We start from the raw sequence: 15,171 nt of genomic DNA, 5'->3' as shown, positions 1-15,171 counted from the left end.
CAGTACTTCGTCAGATAAATAGATTAAGCTGCACAAAAGTTTTGAAATGCATTGACAATTTAAATTAAGAATTAGGTTCAATATGCCCTTCTTCTTTTTTTTCTTTTAAATTTTTTTAAAATTTTTAATATATATATATATTTTTTTTTTTTTATTTTTTATGTTTTATTTTTATGTCTTTGTTCTTTTCCAAATCATACTTAACGACAAAGTTTGGAAATAGAACTTTAAAATAATCCATGGCACGTTTCTTTGCAAAATGGTAATTGCTAGAGAATGAACCACACATTAATCATAATACAGCCATATTAATTCCCCCCCCCCCCCCCCCCCCCATCAAAGCAAAAAATAGGAGAAACACACGTTGACCCTCTCCTCATACCCAATGTTTACAAACATAATACCATGAGAAACTAACGCTCAAAACAACTAAATCCACCCAAACCACCTATAAATTTCTCATAGCAACTGTTATTATGTACAAGTAGACGATAGAAGTGGAAACTAGAGGATTGTTTCAACTGTATAGTGTACAGTTCAAGAGACAAGGGAGATTCCCTGTTCAAGAAGAGCTGATGCTAAGACTTGGTTAGCTGCTTCAGAGGGATGAAAACCATCCCAAAACACATACTGTGTAGCATTTGAGCATGTCCCTACAGACCTGGCATTGCAAAGCATGGATGTTTCAATTGTACCCGTCCCACAGCAAGCCCTCCTTGATTCAAAGAACCCTAAGAATATGGTTGTGCATGAAATTTGAATCAGTTTACCTCGTTATTTTGGGTGTGTGCATGTGAATGTTTGTGTGTGTCTGTGTTGAGAGAGACAGAATGAGAGAGAATTCTTGTATAGGTGAAGATATATGAATCAAACATAAATACAACTTTGAAACAGTAACACTTTCTGGGAAGTAAAAAACATTTCAGAAGATCTTGATTCACATACTTTTGATTTGTTCAAAACCTGAAGGCAGCACAGTAGAAATCTCTCATAGGTTTTGGGATAGATTTACTGATTCGATGAGTAAAAATTGATTACTTATCCCCCTCCTCACACGTACACAGAAGAGAGAGATATCAATGCTTGCTTTGTTTCGGCAAAAATGTTTTTTGGAAAATGTTTTTTGCATTTGCATTTTTTGGCGATTAGTATGATAGAAAATGAAAGTCAATGGAGAACATTTTATATGGTCAACAAAAAACAAGCTCATTTGAGTGGAAAGTATTTTTCACTTTTGAAAGGTGGAAAACATTTTCCAATCTAGAATCTTATTAATGCTACCACACTAGTGCTACCATCATCACCCCCACCATTACCACTTCCACCCAGTGTTATCAGAGGCGCGCCTAAGCGCTAAGCGAGAGGTGAGGCTGTAGCGTTTCATGCACACTGAGGCGAGGCGAAATGGTGAGGCGAAGGAGAAGCGCATGAAGCGAGGCTTAGGCGATGAAGCGAGAGGCGAAACGAAGTGACGCTTCACCAGATTTTTGCCTGATTTCAGTTCGAATCATCTGGGCCCTTCATTTGGATGACTTTTGTGCAATTTATGGGCATGCGTTGCACTTTATAATTGCTTTCTACTAAATAAGAAGTCGAAACCCTAAGTCGACTTCGTTCAAGTCGACATTGAAAGGCATACCCGAAGTCGACTTCACCTGGGTCTTCTTCTTCCTTCTTCCGACGTCGTTTCAGTCGATTATTAGAGATGAGTTCTTGCTCTTCTTCTTCTTCTTCCTTTCTCCTTTCTTCCCTTCGTCCTCTCTCTCCTGCTGCCGTTGATTCTTCTTCTTCCTTTCTTCATTTTTTTTTTTTTTTTGTCTTCAAGAACACTGTCCTTCCTTTTTTCATTTTTTTCTTCGTCTTCAAGAACACTGTCGGATCCCCCCTCCTTTTTTTTCTTGGTTATTTTAATTTGTTTAATTATTTTTCTATGTTATTTTACAATTATTTTGCTATGTTAATTGTGTAATTATTTTGCTGAAAAAATTTCAATTAATTTTGTTGAAAAATTTCAGTTATTTTGCTGAAATTTTAATTATTTTGCTGAATTTTTTTTAATTATTTTGCTGAAATTTTAATTATTTTGCTGAAAAAATTTCAATTAATTTTGTTGAAAAATTTCAATTATTTTGCTGCTAAAAATATGTTTTTTAATTTCTTTATGCTGAAACATTGAATTGCTTGTTGGATAGAATTAGATGTCGAAGTCGAGTGAAAGTAAAAAAGATCCGGCATGGCAATATGCACGGATGGTAAATCCCCAAAACCTTGTTTATGGATATTTAGTATTTGGAATGATAACTGCATGATGGTTCTTGAAAATATTTATATTTTTGTCTATATCATTTATTTTTAAAAAATATCCTTTCTGGTCGCCTCAATTTGATGAAGCCCTCGCCTCACCTTATCGCCTCGCGCTTAGGCACTAGGAGACCTTGTCGTCTCGGTTCGCTTTTCGCCTTAAAAAACACTGCTTCCACCACCCCACCCCACCCCACTATGACGACCATTACCATCTCCACCACCACCCCACCACCGCTACCTCCACCACCATCCCAGCCCCACTAACTTCATCACTAGTACAACCACTAGCTTATTAGTTTCAAGCTCTATTATCAGCATCTTATGATTTGCAATTCGATTCGCAATTTTCGCAAAATTGATACGAATCTATGGGTGAATCTATTTTGGAAGTAAATCTCTGGTGAATCGCACGATTAACAATTGATTCACTTTTTACGATTTATGCAATTCTTGAAACTATCGTGTCCGACATATTTTCAATTCTTTTTTTCTTCATCTTTTTTGTAAAAATGACATACTACAACTTTTAATAGCGGTTAATGCCAAAATAACCAATATATATACATGATTTGTTGTTATTTTAGTGATCATGGAGTTTTTAATAGGATTCAATAAGATTCAACATGTTCTTAATATTTCTTCTCATTTTTTTTTTATTTCTTTTTTTCTATGTTACATGGACTCTTCAAAATAAATCAAGTACCCGTGTCGGACACCCGACACTCGGACAAGGGTATGGGATATGTGTCGGATACTTTTCAACGGATACTTCTTATATAATTGTATATAACACTATTATTATATGTACATATTGTTGTATAATTGCTATAAATGTCATTTTGACACTATAAGTTAAATATAATACCATTTTATCTCACATATTATATTAAAAATATAAAAATATGACATTTTTTTGCCGAGTCCGCGTATCCTTAAATTTATGATTTGATGAGTCCGACCTCTAGATACATACCCGCACCCGACACCCGTACCCGAGTCCATGTAACATAGCTTTTTTTTAATATTTAAAAATCATAATGTATCTTCTAAAAACGTTTAAGATTAAAGTAACTTATACCATGAATTATCTATTGTTATTTTATTAAATTAAATATAGTTGAATATTACATAGGTGAGGTCAGTTATACATTTTAAAATGTTTTATGCTTTAAAATAAAAGATCCTAAATAATTCTTTCTTATTATTTGGTCATTGTTATTTGAAAAAGTGTGTATACTTATTATCTAAATGTCAATATCATTGTCAAGTTATTGTTACTTTGAAAATTGGAAGTTTGTGTTTGTTTACTGTCTTTTATTAAGAATAGTTGATAAGAAATATCTAAAAAAGAAAAAAGGTTAGATAGTGATCTCACATAGAAACATTTGTTAACTTATTACCTATAAACTACGTGATCATCATTCAAAACAACATTTCATTGATTTAAGTCTAAATATTTTATATTTATAAGATATATGTAACATCCAAGTGTGTATATATAATTTTCTCAGTAATTTAGAAAAAGTGACCGAATCTTTACGATTCACAATTCGATTCGATTTGCGATTCAGTACGAGGCCATTTCGATTCACGATTCGAATCTCGATTTGACAACCAAGCAAAAGATTTATATATATTGTTTTGGAAAAAAATTTTCTGTTGGAAAATGTTTTCCTCTGAAATAAATGGACCACAAATGTTTATTACTTTTTCATGACAAAATAATTGGCTAAATAATGTGGAAAAATAGGCTCATACCGCTATCAGTGGGTTTCATGACCAGGTTCAGCAGAGGCTGGTAGATATCAAGGACCACAAGTTTGAGACCAGGGAGCCTGTTCTGCAAGCCTTGGGATGTGCTGTTTAGCTGCTTGTTGAAGGAAATGGCATCTTGGTTCAGCCTCGCAACGCACTGGTTACTCCCCGACCCAAACATTGTGATGGCTGCTGGCAAGCATCCAGTTGGTGGTAATGTTGTCACTCCGATCTTCCTTACGCCCAGGCGATACAGATTCTATCACAAGGTAATGTTGATATGAAATATGTTCATGATGTTCCTTAAAATGCGTATCTTTGAAGTTTGTATATGGTCAAGCTTTGTATTAAAATTCTCAAAAACTACTAATCCACATTGTGATTTAAAAACATATGCTACTACTTGAGTGATTTTGTAATTAAAAATCAACATCCTAATTACTTTTTGTGTCTAATTTAGTTTCATCTCATATTTTCGTATATCTGTTTTGTATTAATAGTACTATCAATTATATCTACAGCATCATTAACTATACATCTATGTATGTGTATATATGCTATTTCAGTGGAGATCATGAAATAGAACCTGGACAAAAGTAGAGTAGGATCTGATGAGAAGGTTGGAGAACCGATCAGGGGTGTAGGCTCTGTTGAGTATGGGGTTGATGTAGTAGTTTTGAATGAAGTCACTGCTTCCTGCACTCAGGAGGTGGATTCCACCTGAGAACATGACATTGGCACTGTCTTTTCCTACCATCGTCACTACTTTGTTTTGGTATTCCTTGTAGTATGCTAGCTGCTGGGTGAGTGAAATAGCATGCTACAAAAACCAAACAAGTTGCACAACCCGTAAATACACACACACACACACACATATATATATATAGAGAGAATTAAGTTGTGTGATTACTTACATAGAACTGTGCTGTGCTGTCATAATAACCAGAACCAGCTGAGGCAAAGTTGGCACCGGTCAAGAGGTTCGTCCCTTGGGCATCCTGGCTAAGGTAAGCTGGAGGGTAGGAGGTGAACCCGAGGTACTTGGCTGTGCACAAAGAGGACATTAAGAAACACACACACACGCACAGATGAGAGAGAGAGAGAGAGAGAGAGATGGGTTATTGGAGAAATATTATACCGGTGAAGTCTGTGGCGAGCTTTCCATTGCAGAACCGCCCAGTAGGTTTGTGGGTAACAAAGTCCCTACCATAAGGAGGGAAGTTAGCCTTGAGGAGTGTGTTAAGGTTATTGTTGTTCCCCACATCAACTACAGAGTCCCCAAAGATGCACAATATGGGAACTAGAGGGTCCCCATGAGCCACTAAGAGAACCATAGCTACAGCAAGAAAGATACTCAAGAGACTACTAGGAAACCCCATAGTCGTTTCCCTTGCTCCAACAGTGAAACTCACCAGGAGAGAGAGAGAGAGAGAGAGAGAGAGAGGATCAGGGAGTGAATGAAAGTGAAGGGACAGGTGGGGAGAATTTATTTAACGAGAGAGCTCTTGCAAGTAACAATAATTTTATGTACACAGAATAAATGACAGAGATAAAAAATAATCATGGTCATACATAACAGATGGTGGGATCTGCTATCAAAGAGGCAGTTTCACTTGTATTGTTTTACGTGTGGTTCTATGTTCATAGACTTATTGTGCAAGTAATGGCCAAAGTGAAATAATTTCTGGGTGAGGAGGTTAGGGTTTTATTAAAGTTGCACATTGTCAGGAGGGAGGAGGCATTTTTAGCACCTTTAAATGTGGTGATAGATGTCCACATTATTGTTAGGCTAAAGTAAAGTGCTTTCTAAATTTGTCCCAATGTTGTCTGTTGTGAGATGAGAAGGCATGTTTAGTTCCTCTTAAAGGTGGTGATATATGTCCTATTATTGTTAGGATGACAAATAAAGAGCCTTTTTGAATTTGTCCCACGCTTGTTTGTTTGTTTTTGAATGGTGACAAAGGACTTGGTTAGAACCTTAGCCAATTTAAGAGAGCTTGAAGAAAAAAAAAGTAGGGTGCTTTGTAAAGCTATTCCAAAAGTGCAACTAACAAAGAAATACACAAAACAGAACACAGACACTTGCAATTTTGTGATTGATTTTTGTACTAGTAGGCTGTTAGATAGCTATTCACATTGTGCACAATGCATCACCAATTGATTGTGTAAGCATCACAATGGTCTGTTACAGAAATTTATTGATTATATCATAAATTCTTACTATCAAAAACCATAACCGAACTATTACAAAAAATGAATGAACAAAATAATTACATATGCAAATATGCAAATTAAAATGTAGTAGAAAAATTTAGCTTGTGAATTTGGGAGGCTGACAAGTCATTTTCCTAAAGCTATTATTATTGTTTTATGCAAAAAATATTAACTACTCCAATGCTCAACTCATATCACTGTCATGCCTCCAATATGAAGAATTGCATATGATCAAAGTTGTCCATAAAATGAGAGAGAGAGAGAGAGTGTTGTAGAGTCCTAAGGTATTTTGATAGACTTTGATAGTGACTATTCATGAAAGTCACAACTATCAATGTTGTAGTTTGTTTATAAAAAGACGTCTTTCCTAAGGAGCAGCAACATTTAGGAAGTTTAAAAATTCTCATACTTCCAACATGTTCATGCAATTATATGCTAATAGTGAGGTGTGTAATTTTCATATTCATGGAGGTCACAACCAAGGAAATTATGTATTTACTTTTCGTTTACGAATTTAAGATTCAAACACAGCATAAGTAATCCAAGACTTTGCACCGTGAAAATCCAAAACTAAGGTCTCGTTTGGCAAGTAACTGTTTTAGCCTAGAAGTCAAAAAGTTACTAAAAGAATCAAAAAGCCTATAACATATACCAAAAAGTCAAAGATTTCATTTTCTCTCTACTTTTTGCACATCTTTTCGTAAAAAGTCAAAAAGTTACCCCAAACATACTAGTTTTTTTACCTCATTTTTTGGCCAAAAAGTCAAAAAGTTACTAAAATAACTTGTTCCCAAACGAGGCGTAAGAAATAAAGTCTGGTTTTAATTTAGGACATACAAAATATTACTTCTATTCCAACTTAATTCATTCATAAAATATAACTTAATGGCATTAGTCACATCTCCGTATAACAGCCCTCGCTGTTTGTTGCACTTTTTTGAGGATTCGAAATATCGTAGATATCTAGTCTACTCTTAGGGGAAGCGGGAGTCGCTAAGCGTTGTTAGCTGGTGAACCTGCAATGGGTAGCAGATGATATATATATAGGAATAACTTGAGCATTTCCAACCAAAAAAAAAAAAAAAAACCAATATTGCCAAATTGATGTATAGCATTTAATATTGTTGACAACCTCAACTGCTTCTCATTAACTTTGGTTTCATTTAGATAAGTAAGAAATTTGAAAAAAAAGAATTTGAGGTTAATCTTTATTGAATTACCAGGAGGTCAGTAGAGGGGTCCAAATGAGTGGCATTTGTAATTAACTCTGGTGTCTCCGCATTGAATTGTGAGAATGAAGTCATCACCAACACTCTTTATGAAACCTTACTGATACCCTTGAAGATGTGCTTTGAAATATGGTCACTGTCAGTGTCTTTAAAAACACACTGCTGCAGTGCAAACTTGAGGCTCTGTTGTGCAGGGGTTGGAGTTAATTCACCTCTTCATGTGCAGAAGTGGTGGTCCTTGGCATTTGCTATTTTAAGTCTTTATTTGAATGTGATTGATTTATACAGTGAAATTTGTTACTTTTTGTGTTAATATTTGGAAGATTGCGCGAGATTTCAATTTGTGATTGTCGTGGACCCAATGTTCAGGTGCATTTAATATATATTTTTTTTCATGTGGTATGCATTGTGTATCTCTCAGGGTTAAAGATCCTCTGTGCCAAATCTCTCTATCCTCCCAGTTTAATGCAATCGTAATCGTTAGATTATATAAAAATCTTAAAATATGTGAATATTAAGATATGATTCTATGATTCAATAATTAAGAATATATTGTGATTTAGGGATAGAGAAGTCAGCCCTGTTAAGGTTGAATATGTGGCCAGAAATATGGTCCTAATTATTTTGGGATTTTCCAGTTTTGAGACTTCAGCAGTATCAGGTTGTTGAATATAGAATAGTTTGGATTCCACAATTCACAGTGGCCATGCTTTGAGAAGCATTAGTGAGCACATTTTCTGGTGGGTTTGCATTTTAAATTTACGAAGAGATTTGTGTAGGAATAAAAAAAAAAATTGGTGAAAAAAACAACTTTTGTTTCATTCCGTTTGTCTTAATCATTCTTCAAATTCGCAATTCAAACATAGTCTTTGTATTCATGTAATGTTTGCTCCTGTTAAACAAATGTGCAAAAAGTCAATTTCATAGACAATAAATAGTGATATTTAACACTATCATCTCTCTTCTAAGCCAGTACACCAACCATTTCTTTTAAGCTGTATTTAAATCTTGAATTTAAGTATGAATTTGAAAAATAAAAGGAAAAAAAGGAGGGAAATACCAAAAAAAAAAAAAAAAAAGCAGCTTATATTTTATTCACATTTTTTTTTTCTTTTTCAGATCTTTACTAAAATTCATGATCTAAAGACAATCTTAAATTTCTACCTAACTCCAAATGTTATAAATGTGTGGATTTGTGAAGAAAAAATAAATGAAAAAGTGGAATAAAAATAGCTTCCACTTTATTGACTTTTGTCTTCTCTTTTTTTGTTTCTTTAAAAATCTCTCCTTAAATTCTTGATTTAAAAACAATTTTAAAATTTTAATTTTGTCCTCTTAAGCTATGTTTGGATTTTAAATTTGGAGACGAATATGTGGACAAAATAGAAGAAATGGGGAAAAATTAAATAAATTATAAATTAAATTATTTTCACAAATCGCTTTATTTTTCCTTTTTCTCTACAAATTTATTTATAAACCTAAAATCCAAACAGACTTTTTTAAAGTATGCGATTCCCAAAACAGCACCTCAAGCTGCGACATAGGTCCAAATTTCGACCAACTGCATGTAGACTCGAACCGCATTATGTTTAAAATTTATTGGGCTTGAACCAGGCAGCTACTGTGGGATTTTGTCATGGCTGGCCCAAATTACAAGTTTTTGGAGAAAACCTAATAGGGAAGGGGGAATGGTAAAAAAAGTGAATTCGTGCCTGAGACTAGTGTTTGGGAGGGAAAAATGTACCCAACTTCATTTCTGAGAGGCCGTTCAATGAGATCTAAGTTGTTAAGTGAGTATGTTCCATGCGTTATTGATGAGGGTTCGAATCTCTTTTCGTTTGTCCAGTTCATACACTTAAAGGACTGCTTTGTGCATTTTGAATATACCTTCGTGTGGTGGATCCAAAAGGTCTTACCTCACACAGATTCTCAATTATCCACAAAATTATACACAATTTTACTTTTATTGTTTGAATCGTTGTATCCGTTTCTTGAACCCGTATCACCAAGAAGTTACAACAGTGATTAGTAGCTCTAAAAGTAGAGTTCTAAACAGCGCTCTATTGAACTGACAACTTCAAAAAAAAAAAAAAAAAAAAAAAAAAAGAAGCCAAAATATCACATCAAGTAAGGACTTACACAGTTGTCACGTCATTAGAGCAGCTCTAGAACTCTGGCTCTGAAACATTTTTCAAGAAGTTAATAAAAAATTATACTAAAGAAAGCAATCAATGGAACACTCGAAATCCATAAATCAACTGGAGAAACATGCACTACCGTTTCAAATCAAACTGTGTGCATATATATTGTGCTTCATAGATAGGATTGGAAAAAATAAAAAATGAGCAAAACATTTCATGGTGTAGTGGGCAAAAGGGGGTCAACAAGTTGAGAATTCCTTTGATTTCCCTTCAAACACGAAAGAATCCAGTAAACAAACCCTGCAGTAAAGAAGCCAAAAAACCAAGCATTGTTATAAATCACCACAAATGAATCCGGGATCGTCGTGAGAATCCCAACATTCTGCAAAAAACCTGGCACTACTGGCAAAATCCCAACCACCAGAGCTGCCATCGCTGCCAAATTATACCCATTTGAGTAATAGTATGCCCCACGAGGACTCAACGAATACAAATCCTCAACACTCAAATTGGTTTGCCTAATAACATAGTAATCTGCCAAAATTATACCCCCAATTGGACCCAACAATGCAGAGTAACCGACAAGCCATGTGTAGACAAAGCTCTCACTTGACTTAAGTAGCCTCCAAGGCTGGCAAGCAATGCCAAGCAATGCTGTTAAAATTGCTCCTCTTCTGAATGTGAAATTTGAAGGGCTGAGATTGACCAAGGCATTAGCAGGGGCCACAACATTGGCAGCAATGTTGGTCGTGATGGTCGCCAAACTAATTCCAAAAATTGATAAAATTTTCGTTGAGAAACCTCCAATTTGACCCAGGAGTTGAATTGGGTTGGAGATCACGTGCCCGAAAATCACCTCAGTAGATGCGGTCACGGCCAGGCCAACGAATGTGAATAACCCCATGAACATTGGGAGCCCCACCTGACCCACAATTTGATCGGTTTGGGTCTTGGCATATCGGGTGAAATCAGGGATGTTAAGGGCTAGAGTAGCCCAAAAACTTATGTTGGCTGTGAGGGATGGGAAAAAAACTGCCCAAAATTGTGAAGAGGAAAGTTTGGAGGAGAGTGAGAGCATGTGGCCAAAGCCACCAGCGTTAACATAGGCCCAAATGAGGAGGCAAGAGGTGAGAATTATGAGGATTGGAGCAGAGTATTTTTCAAGTTTCCGAATACCTTCCATGCCTTTCCACACTATTGTCAATTGGGCAAACCAAAAGACTAGAAAACAAGTGAATTCAAGTGGAGAAGTGCCAAGCCAAGGTAGGTTTTGGGTCAAAGATGATGTGTCCGTGATGCATTTGGGCAAAAGTAGGAAAATTGCCTCACCACCAATCCAGGTCTCAATACCATACCATCCACAACCAACCAATGCCCTTAGGAGGGTTGGGATGTGGGCCCCACGGACCCCAAACGACGACCGGGCGAGGACCGGGAATGAGATGCCGTAGTGGGTTCCGGGTTGGCCGGTGAGGACTAGTGGGACTAGTAAGATTATGTTGGCAGCAACAACAGTGGCAATTCCTTGCCACCATGACATGCCAAGGTCAACTAGGCTGCCTGCTAGGTAGTATGATGGAACACCCACAACAAGCCCAACCCATAGGCTAGCCAATTCCCACCAGGAAAAGGTCCGTTGATCCGGCGTCGTCGGCTTGAGGTCATCGTTGGTGAGGGTTGGATCGGGCTCGAATTCATCGAATTCTGGGTTGGGCTTGGATTGGATTGATGATGCCATGGGTGGAAAAAGTTGACATCTTTTGTGAAGGGTTTGGTTTTGGGTGATGGGTATTTTGGTAGTTATGGTAATTGGATTGAGGAGAGTGGTGGTGAATGAAGAATTGGGTCTTGATTTTGGAAAGATTGAAGAGGAGAGAGAGTGGTGGGGATTGGGATGGGGATGGAGATGGAGGGTGAAACAGTTGGACACCATGATGATTGATACAAAAAAGGAGATTCAGATGGGTATGGAATCTGAGGAATCTATGTTTAAGGCTTTGGGGATAGATGATGAGTGGTGGGTAACGTATATAATTTTCATGTCGCTTTCAGCTGTAGAAATATTATAATAGATTCCATAAAGTCTACAATTGACCAATGACATGTGATGGGTGTGCATTGGATCTTGAGCTATATCTTAGCTAATGGACCATGAAGCATTTTTTTCAAAAGCTCTTACCTAATCCAAATAATGATAATAAAAAAGGACAGGTTTGGATTTGGTTAAAATTTTTTCATAATAAAATTTTAATGTATTAAGAGTAAGTATAAATTTTTTTTTTTGAAAAGTCCAATAAATATCATTGTTATCAAAATATTAAATTTTAAAATAATACAACTTTTAAGGTTGATGTCAGTTTTTAATAAAATTAATATTTTTAGAATTCTCTTATCAAGATCTATCAAATAAGATTTATATTGACTATGAATTTTTTTTTAAAAATAAATAAATTATTACCATTGAAATTGATGTAAACAGTAACATGGTACTGTAGACGTCCCCGAACGTTCCGAGAGGGAAATCCCGTTTTGTTCATTTGGGGCTCACTACAGTTCGGACTCAAATTGTCACGGTTCTTAATCTGATCTCACAATGTGCGATGTGAGATTGATAAATCACCAAAGAATCCAGATCCGGCAAATCGTTTTGAAAATAGATTTTTTAGAAAGAAGTGCCAAACATGGACAGTTTTGCTAGATACAGAGTCGCCACCTAAATATTTTATTTTGGGAGAATTTAAGAAACCCTGACTCGTTTGTCTAAGGCCACGTGTCCGTCATCACCAAAGTTGCCTCGGCTCGGGAACTTGGGTACGATTAGGGAAGGTCACTTCGTGAGCACCCCCGCTCGCCCGATCAAAGATTGGCCTCTACTAACTATGATATCGAGTTTTGAAAACATATGTGCTCTTATTTCGGTTATTAGCCTAAAATTACTATGTGATGCACACAGCATACAAGTATAGACTAGATCGCCTAAGTTGGAACAAAGTATCGCATATCCGTCTATTTTGAAAATGGTTTGAAATTTGCTACTCGCAAGTAGGCTAAAAATACGGGTTTCGACGAATCATTCCAATTCAAGCAACCCAACCTTGACCCACAGGCATTCAGGCAGTTATATCATATAAGCACATAGCCTCATGGTAAGCATGATGTCATGTTAACACTTACACGCATGCAAGATGCTAAAGCATAAACACTCACAGTGTACTCCAAGCCAAAACAAGAAACTAGTTAGTAATCATGCATGATCCTAATTCATGTTAGCAATGGCTAATGCAACGCATGCAAAATACAACTAAGATAGGCTTGGCTACCCTAAGAATGACATGTGAAATGTAGCAACTCGATACACGTATTCAAGTTGGAATTGAAACACAATGCAGTTAGCATGATGCGCTGAGCCCGGTGCATGCAAAACAGATGAATAATGCAAACATGCGAGCATAAGTATGCTAATTGAAACGTGTCCTAAACTAACCATCAAAAGCTAGTAAATAAAAGGGAGAAAGATGTGGGGTTGAAAGACATACATCATACGCACACACACTTATTACAACATTGCCCTCTCGCAGAGGGTCCGAATAAATAATACAAAACAAATAAATAATTAACTACTCTAACTAATTAAATATTACAAAATCCTAAATTAATTAACAAATTAGTTACAAAGGGAGGCCGCTGTAGCCCCGCCTCGGAATGCTTGGATGATGCATGCTCGATTTGTCTTGCTCGGAAACCCATTGCCATGCCTCTGTTGCCTCTGTTTGCACTGTTCTGCACCTCTAAGAACTGTGAAAATACTTGTGATGCTTCTAGAACACTTCTATAGCACTTTGGGATGTCACCGGCCATAATTCAAGTCCATCGGCCACTGGAATATAGTTATCGACCAAAAGTGGGACCACCGGCTAGACTTTGGTAGCCGGCTTGCACTAAAAGTGGCCGTCCGGCCATTTCTTCCTGCAGAGCACTGGTTTTGCTGCAGTAGAGGACAGACAGTGCATGGCAAAGCATTTTCAAGACAATGTGTGCATAGCCACTCTCGCTATCATGTAATGAACTCAAGGGAGTATGGCCCTCGGTTCTCGGGCCACTAATTACGTATTTCGATGCATGATGGCCAAAGGTACCTAGTTTGCAAATCAATGTAAATGAATACAACAAAACAAATAAATGCTACACACTCTATCATGTTGAGATCAAGAGTGTCGGCGACCGAGGATTGAGACGTGTTTCGTCACTTTAAGTACGAACACACGTCATTCCTCATGTTTGGTTTGACACCCCAAACCAAACATAATGCAATGCATGTATGCGATATGGCTCAAATATGCAATGTGGCTCAAATGTGCAAAATGGCTCAAGTATGCAATATGAGGCTAAGTTAGCAAAGCACGCCAAATGCAATGCAACCTACACATGCAAATGTACAATGTGCTAAGCATGCAAGATGCAATGCAATGCGATGCGATCTAACATGTAAGCTAAGCTAATGTAACAAGAAAATGCAAACATGATATAATGCAAGCATATAACGAGATGCAACATGATGCAACATACCAAACATGCAACTATGTACAAGGATGGACTTAAACTGAAATGGGAGGACCTCAGCCAATCCCAAATCAGTGGCCATATGATAAAAATGAGACAACCGAAATATATGCAAACATGCACGAATGCAAAGAGCCGATCCTAAGGCACAACATGCAACTCTAACAAAGCATGGCAAATGATGAAATATGGCATAGAATGGCACATGATCCAGCTCTGAAATATGATGCACAATGGTCCCGAATCATGCAAATACTTCACACGATGCATGCTAGATGGCCCGAATACCGAAACTAGTGAAGTGCGTTACACTAGAGGTATACAAAGCAATGCACAAATGGCAAAACAAACCCCAAATAGACCCAAGGCAGGTCCAAGATAGTGGGAATTTGGTCTAAAATGATGGATCGGAATGCATTCAAATGAAGCCCATGCAATGGTCGGTAAATGAGGCATACAAGCCCGACTCTCTAATGCACTTAAAAACTGAAAATCATGGGAATATGGCATGCATATAAGCTCAGAAATATGATGTGCAATGGCCCCAAAACATGAAAACACCTCAATATATGCATGCGATGGACGTCAAAACTCAAAGTTAAGCATGGATATTGAACTACATGCATGCAAAACAAGCATCATTTGACCATGAGACCCAAAAACAGAGCTAAGGTAGTCTAAAACATGTACAAAATCAGTTTAAGGCAAGGCCAAAATATGCTAGGAAAGGCGGCCAAAATATCATGCAAAACAAGCTAGTGAACCATGACTTACACTACAACTATATGAAGCATGTGAAGGACTACTAAACCAGTCAAAAACAGAAACATGGCATGCCAAAATATGACCAAAAACCCATTGGAACTCAGTCAACACATGCTAGAATGAGGTGCTCCTTTGAAAGGCTATGCAAAGGGTTACTCTACACATCCAAGATGGACATTCAATATGACAAAACCACCTCTGGA

General features: G+C 36.9%; 3 protein-coding genes across 9 annotated transcripts in view; 1 reads left to right on the top strand and 2 right to left on the bottom strand.

Annotated features, from left to right (window-relative positions):
- The window catches only part of UPL7 (ubiquitin-protein ligase 7), a 37,754-nt gene extending 33,240 nt beyond the window's left edge, over positions 1-4,514 (top strand). For 3 of the 7 annotated variants that reach the window (XR_003628069.2, XM_028198719.2, XM_028198720.2), the window contains exon 15: positions 4,088-4,514. The gene's annotated coding sequence lies outside the window, so the exon portion shown is untranslated. Of the gene's footprint in view, positions 1-2,192; positions 2,253-4,071 lie in introns of all 7 variants that reach the window. The other 4 variants (XR_014363733.1, XR_014363735.1, XR_014363734.1 and 1 more) reach the window with 2 other exon arrangements.
- Positions 398-5,495, bottom strand: LOC114258737 (GDSL esterase/lipase At5g03820-like). Its single transcript, XM_028198722.2, has 5 exons — positions 5,198-5,495; positions 4,974-5,104; positions 4,646-4,879; positions 4,063-4,318; positions 398-731 (listed from the first exon to the last, which is right to left on the bottom strand). Exons 1-5 carry the CDS (start codon positions 5,436-5,438, stop codon positions 538-540), a joined length of 1,056 nt encoding a protein of 351 aa, XP_028054523.2. The 5' UTR covers positions 5,439-5,495; the 3' UTR covers positions 398-537.
- Positions 5,496-9,730: 4,235 nt separating this feature from the next.
- Positions 9,731-14,479, bottom strand: NCS1 (permease, cytosine/purines, uracil, thiamine, allantoin family protein). Its single transcript, XM_028198723.2, has one exon. The coding sequence runs from the start codon at positions 11,574-11,576 to the stop codon at positions 9,858-9,860; it is 1,719 nt and encodes a 572-aa protein (XP_028054524.2). The 5' UTR covers positions 11,577-14,479; the 3' UTR covers positions 9,731-9,857.
- Between the last annotated feature and the right edge of the window lie 692 nt (positions 14,480-15,171).

The sequence above is a fragment of the Camellia sinensis genome, chromosome 3 (genome assembly GCF_055761805.1).
Source record: "Camellia sinensis isolate YWXY chromosome 3, ASM5576180v1, whole genome shotgun sequence".
In the NCBI taxonomy this organism is placed as follows: Eukaryota; Viridiplantae; Streptophyta; class Magnoliopsida; order Ericales; family Theaceae; genus Camellia; species Camellia sinensis.
This window is presented reverse-complemented; position numbering and strand designations above follow the sequence as displayed.